The following is a 7,302-nucleotide window of genomic DNA, read 5'->3' on the forward strand; positions in this document are numbered from 1 at the left end:
CATTTACCTGTAAATTCAGCTCGAAATGGGTCATCTTTGGCAGGTGATAGCTCGCAATCAATTGTAGTGAGGACAATGTTCTTTTTTTAATTACGAATATTTACGTCTGCTTTAATTCATTTGTTGGTCATTTTTAGATCTGGCCATCAAGATCCGAGCTACAGAGCAACCAAAAAAAAATGTAAGTTTTGGAAAAAAATTGGGGTTCTTTGAAAGGCCATCACTCATAGACTATTGACGATAGAACAACGTTATTTTTTAGTTTTACGCAGAATTTTATCTCTTTTAATTTGTTCAAGAACACTTTTGCCTCTTAATGCACAGAAAAGCGCCAATCCAACGGAATGTGATATTTTGCACATTTTCCCAAAAAATTCCGTATTCCGGGACGAAATCCTGTTCACAGAACCGAACCCCTTATTATGCACCCCGAAATAAAGTACTTAAGAGAAAAGAATTACTGCCCCAAAAATTACTGGATAAATGTACCAGATGACTGGACTAACAGGCGTTCATACAATGTCAGATTCCGTATAACATAAAAATTATTGCGACTATATAAAAAATATATACATTTTCTATTTTATTTATTATATTTTAATGTGAAAAAATTAAATATGTCCTTATTTTAATGCTCATCCAAGAACACGTCGCAAGAAAATATTTATAATTGGTCCAATTCCTTTTCGAAAATTTCTTCAAGTTTCAGAAGAGAGTGTCGATTAATCACGTGAAATTTCTGGGAGGGTTTAGGGGGTCCGAAAAATCTTATGAATCCTTACCTGGTGGGGGGGGGGAGTTTCTTACATAAGTTTTCTCATCAAAATTATTTTTTATTTTTTAAATATGTTTATTTAAACGTTTTTCGGCTATTGAAATTACTTTTTATGCTATTATACAAATTTAGACCTTATTTTTTATTTATTTTTTATCATGTAATATATTCCTTGAAATCCTTCGAATTACTTGAGATATCTTGAAATCCACGAAATCCCTTTAATATTCATTTAAATCTTTTAAGTCTATGGGAATCTTTCGCAATCTCTTAAAATCACTGAAAACATTTTTTAATCATATGAAGGTCATTAAAATTTCTGGATAGGCCTACAATCCTTTTTATTATTTACAAATCCTTTAAAATACCATTAATTCTTTGAAAATATTATGAAATTCTCTCAAATCCGTAGATATACTTTGGAATCATTTGAAATTCAGTGAAATCATCTAGATCCATTAAGATCTCTTAAAAAATTCTTAAGATACCTTAAACAATATTTTTCTTTATATAAACAAGATAAAAAATACATTTAAAAAATTATAGATATGCATTTCTAGACCATAAGAAATTTTTCGAATATCAATTTTTTTCATATGAAAAAAACCATTTTGTCCAAACTTATACATGGACGCTAATAGGTAATAAAAGGTTCATCTAGCAGATATAGTATCGCTGTATTGCGAATATCAAAAAAGTTGGACATAAGCATGGTTCTTTTTTTTCATTTCTAAAGACAAACGAAACACTTCTAATTAGACGATCTATCTCAAATTTCTATTAGATCTGGAAATCAATTCGAAATATAAATCGAAGCGATTACAGATTACAAATGAAAACATCTTAGATTTAATAATAATAGTATAAATAAACAGTTGGATATTACAAAAAATATATTTCAAAGAAAAATATCGTCTTTTCCGTTAAGTAACTGTCTTGTCCAACCTCCTTGAACTACATATCTTTCCTAATTAAATGTGGAATCGAAAATTAAAAAAAATATGTTTCCTTTCTTTGTTTTAAGTGAAGTTAGATTAAGTTTTCTAAATGAGGTTTTGTCATTGTCAGAAACTCAAAGGGACCCTTTGACAACAGGTCGGTGTACGGCACACCGTTGACTGGCCGACCTGCCACAGTCGAGGAGACTTCTGCGTCGCTTCCTCTCAGCGGTACACAGAGGGAGTTACAAACGATTCTCAAAGAACTTCAATTCATAACGGGACGAATGAAAAAAGCCGACAATGAAGCTGAAGTAATTAGCGATTGGAAGTTTGCGGCTATGGTGGTTGACAGGTACCTTTTCTTCTATTTGTTATTTTTAATTACTTTTTCAAAACATTTCAAGAATACTAATTATTAAAATAATAACTTCTAGCATTAGCCCGCAAACTTTTCAATTGTACTAGAAAGAATAGTCTGAAAACTTGAAAGTTCTTAAAAATAATTTAAAAAGTAACAGCGCTATTAAAAAGTGAAAAGAATCTTTTTTTAAGTTAAATCCGTTCATAATTTTTCCCAAAAAGGAAAATTCTCGAATTTTAAAAGTACCAAAACTATAATCACCGTAAAAAAATTTTTTTCATGAAAACTTCCAAAATTTTCAATTAAAAAAATAAATCAATAAAACTACTGAAAATTTTTATTAAAGAAATGGAAATATTTCAATATAAATTTAATATTTCTGTCGGTTAAAATAAAATAATGTTTTATTTTACTGGTAATTGTAAATTGTTTAAAATTTTGAAGAGCTAATTTAAATTTAAATCTATGCAACATGCGGTATGCGCGTTATACAATTTACATTTATAGAGCTCAACGAACATATGCCCTTTATTACAGGAGAAAACTGATAGAATAATATGGAATAATCTTAATAATAACTACTGAAATAAAATATTCTTCTGAAAGTTATAGAAGATAATATATGAACTTTTTTCGTTTAAAATTTAAAATTTTCCCATTAGAAATTTTGGGCATTTATTAATGTCATAATTTCGTGAAGTTGAAATGTCGAAATTAAAAAAAAATTGTTTCAAAGTTTCGGGAATTGGAAATTTCTGAATTTGTCTACTTTCATTAACTTTTACGTTTGAAATATTTCAATTTTGTTACTAAATATTTTCATTAGTTTTATTTTTACTTTATTTTTTTGTTATTTGAAATTTCTCATTCAAAGGTTTTGCTTGATCATCTTCACGTTGTTTACGGTGATAGCGACGGTTGCCGTATTGCTTTCCGCGCCTCACATAATCGTCCAGTAATAGACTAGCAGTAAACCGCCGTGAAGAAATTCGATTGAAATCCTGCATCTACGATTCCATGGCATAAGGTGAGAATAAACTTATTTTTCCTATTTCATGCGTGCTACAGAAATGAGTCAGCGATTTTAAAGTGAGAGAACCCCATCCTTAGGATTGCGTCTCGACTTTAAATTCCATCAAAGTGTGCTAGGTCAGAACATCAGCCTCCATGTAAGTGGAAAGCAGATTTCACGCTCTGGCATTAATTATACAGCAAAATATTTTTGCAAAGTCCTATTTTACATTTGTTTAATTTTTACTAACAAAAGAGGGACTAAAGTTTGGATTTCTGCTGAGATAATTTTGATAGAAATTATATTTTTAAACGGTATTTATACCTTTATGCACCTTAATTAACGTAAATTACTGCATATTAAATCACTAAACTGGTATGTATGAATAATGTACACGGAGAAAACGATATCACAAGAATTGCAACATATACCGTAATTCCTGCGCAATATATCGTAATTATCACATTATAATAGCATAATATCGTGATATCGTACATTGGAAGATTTTATATTATATTATTATTTTATTATATTATATATACGAGGGTTCTAGTAGTGATCCTAGAAAGCTCCGGAACCTGCTTGAACGCTATTATTTTGCGCTTTGTTTCAATACAGAGATTTTACGATATCATTGTGCGATATATTTTTCTGTGTGTATGAGGTATTGAAACATTTAATATTACAGTAAAGCAATTTAATCTCTCATGGGTCGCTTATAATTTAATAATCATAGTACTTTTGGAGAACTCGGCAATAATTTACTAATTTAATACTAAAAATATTTTCCTTCCGATACTGCATTGTGTGTGTGTGTGTGTGTGCTTCTAGTCGCCTCTAGCCATGTAAATAAAAGTACCCTCGAATAGCAGTGTAATATTACAAACTCGATAAAACGAAAATTACACATTCCCTCGTACGATTTTTAAGTTCAGACGGGAAAATTCTGTCGCAGCGTGTAAAAATACCAAGCGTCGGTAAACTCACGTTTCTGGGATTGAAAATGATATAGAGATTTTTTATTTTATCAAAAATCTTTGACTTACCCTGACGGAAACTGTAAGATTTTTGATTTATAATTAATTGTAAATTTAAAATCATTAATCAAATAATATGTGAATACGAATGCGTCTGTCGTTTTCGTTGTTGATCGACGCCTTTATCCTCTTATTTTGGAGCATTTTGATTCTTAATGCAAGGAAATTAACAGCTATGTTCGAGTTTGTTGTCAGCTGTCACACAAAAATAGATCAAATTCGAGCTATTCCTATTTTGCCTTTTACATTTTCTGCTATTGGAACGAAAAAAATTCGGTTATTAATAACGTATATTTCATACTTTTGTTACGGATTATAAATACATGAACTCCAAAAAAATACCCATAGTATCTTATGTATTTTAGTTAGATGGTAACGTGTCCGGCTTTTGTTTGTTTAATCTCCGCGAAATTGAAGAAGTTTGAGCTTCGAGTGTTCGAATTCTGTCGCCCTAATAAATTTTATTTTGTTTTTTCACAGAATTAATTTTACTTTTTCGTGTGTAAAATTAGCGGTCGAATGGGAATATCACAACCGCGTCTATTGAAAAATTCATCGCAAGGTCAATAGATTTTTGTTAACAGCTTTTAAACAGTAAAAAAAATATGGAAGCTTTACTTGCAGATCCTGATAAGTTCTCGATAAAAAAAGATTTTTAGAAACGTAATATATCACATAATCATCCTTTATAATTAATTACTAAGTCTTTTTATTTTATTTATTCCACAATATAAATTTGTCAGAAATTATGTTTCTGAAGCTTTGCTGACGTTCAGATCTCTCTAGTAGCTTAGTCGGACTTTTCTCAGAGAATATTTTAGAATTTCCAAAAATAAAAATGATTATCGATCATTACTAACCTTAATGATCATAGTGATTTTATTTATCTCATCAGCAATGCCCTGCCAGATGTTACGATGGTCATATTAACCGATTGTTCATAAATTTGTAAATCAATTTTTTTTATTCAGAAAAAATCTGGGTAGGGGGGCGAACAAATTTCGAAACTTGATTTTCTGTACCACCCTAATACATTCTAATCAAATCGTTAGCATTATGAAGAAAAGACTACTTAAACCATTGATTTCTCCTGTCTCTTATCAGATTCGCAGACTCCAATCCTGTCTAGAGTGTTGACGTCCTAGCAGTGGATTTAGATGTGAATAATGTCGACCTGGTATACCATGTCAAACTACGCAGCTTAAGCATTGACAACCCTTGTGGATCGATTGGCTGATCGGCAAGCTGATGGAGCTGCGACGCTTCGCTGCTCCACCATCCTCGTGCTCGACCAACGCGACGATGCATCAACATTCGAAAAGTCAAAAATGTACTCCGCCCACCACTACTGCGCGAAACGACAACTGCTACCCACAGAAATCTAGAGGAACGATAATCTCTCAGATTCTGGTACAACAACAGCAACACGATTTAAAGATGCTCAAGTGCGAAAACTCAAACAGGTAGGGGTTTTCTATGATAAGACAATCGGACTGATGTTAAGGCGATAGAATCCCGAATTACCTCTCTGCAGACGAGATCGAAACCAATTATAATGTCAATACCCTTGTCCATACAATCGATCTTCCTTCAGGAGAAACAAACTTAATCTCACTTTCCTACCAATGCTGTCAACAGAATTCTTTTATATATTTAAAACGCTTGAATGCAGTTTTGGCTGTCGCAATCCAGTTTTACAAACTAAAATACAAATATTTAAAAAGCGACATGTCTATTTTATAAGGAATTACTTATTTGCTGAAAATTATTATAAAGTTCGTTCCCCCAGAAGGAAACTCGAGGTTTCTCAGGAAACATTCTCTCGGCGAAAGTCAAATGTATTCGCAACTGCGAAAAACAAATCTAAATGTAATCTTGACTTCTCTTGAAAAGACTAACCGCGTGTTGCTATTAATTGCAATACTTTAGTTGTCGAGAACCTGATACGGCCTTTAAATAACTGCCAATATCTCGAGTTTGCAGGGAGGGTAGAGGGTATAAAGAGACTAAAATGTCCGCATGTTTCGCCCGATGGAAACTCATAAGAGAGTTTGTATGCTTGTGTGTGAGACTGGCGCTAATTAAAAAGTCAAACCAGAAGATACCGAAATCGATCAGTGATCTGCGACTTGTACTTCTGATCTAGCGTAATAATATGCGCGGTGTTTAGATATGAATAAGAGTTTGTATGATGTAACGTCTAATATCGCGAGGCGGACAAACGCCCGTTTAGGTAGTTGTGACAGGACTATGAAAATAAAGAATAACAGTAAAAAAAACTGCCATTTGAATCGCCAAAACATCTTGATATTAAATTAATATTGTTCGGGGAACAGTTCTAACCGTAAGATTTAGCAATATGATCTTTACAAATTGTGGAGTCTCTTTCGTGGTTTGAGATTATCGGTATCAGCTTTCGTTTCCAGTAAACTGCTTTTTGTGCTGTGAATTTTTTTTTATTATGAATTTCTTCTATAACTATTTGTCTGAACATAAATCTAAGAGATTTCTTGATTGTTGTGGACAAATATAAAGTCACTAAAATCGATAGTTCGTCAACTGTGACAAAGATCATTTGTTCTTTCCTTCGCCCAATCCGAACTTGCTCCCGCAGAACTCTGTGACCTTAAACTTTTTCCAATCACAAGTTTCCAAGTCCATTGACGTAATAACGACCAAAGTATCGAAGCTTCTAAAAATAGCTATTTGTATAATTGTCTATGAATAATTTCCAACTCGTGGAATTTTTGTTCGGAAACTGCTTTTCATCCCTTCAATTATCTAATTTAAAAATTTGATCAAAGGCTTTTTAAATTTAAATTTCCGATCACTTTGTAATAACTTGAGCTCATAATGGAAAGGGAGGAAAATCTTGTAAAAGAAAAAGCTGTTCTTTGATTTCTGGATGATAGAGAAACAATTTTTCGATAAAAATATTGTCTATGTTCTTTTGAATATCAGATCCAATAGAAACATATAGCGGATGTCGATTCCCAATCAAGTTGACTGTTTGCACTGTCTAGCTCGGATGTGTTTCAAAGTCTTCTACATGCAACACATGGACGTGTATATGATAGTGTGGCAAACTCGAATGTTGGGGTACTTGTGCAATGTCCAGGATCCAGAATTAGAGAGACTGCGTTCGACACACACGCGGTCTGTTGATTCGGATGTCT

At 32.3% G+C, this 7,302-nt stretch overlaps 1 protein-coding gene across 1 annotated transcript in view; it reads left to right on the forward strand.

Annotated features, from left to right (window-relative positions):
* The window catches only part of LOC117170665 (neuronal acetylcholine receptor subunit alpha-7), a 390,031-nt gene extending 383,427 nt beyond the window's left edge, over positions 1-6,604 (forward strand). The window contains exons 12-14 of the mRNA XM_033357593.1: positions 1,844-2,068; positions 2,952-3,104; positions 5,231-6,604. Coding sequence (XP_033213484.1) covers positions 1,844-2,068; positions 2,952-3,036 — 310 coding nt within the window. The 3' untranslated portion in view covers positions 3,037-3,104; positions 5,231-6,604. The remainder of the gene's footprint in view (positions 1-1,843; positions 2,069-2,951; positions 3,105-5,230) is intronic.
* Positions 6,605-7,302: the final 698 nt, after the last annotated feature.

This window comes from Belonocnema kinseyi, chromosome 4, assembly GCF_010883055.1.
Source record: "Belonocnema kinseyi isolate 2016_QV_RU_SX_M_011 chromosome 4, B_treatae_v1, whole genome shotgun sequence".
In the NCBI taxonomy this organism is placed as follows: domain Eukaryota; kingdom Metazoa; phylum Arthropoda; class Insecta; order Hymenoptera; family Cynipidae; genus Belonocnema; species Belonocnema kinseyi.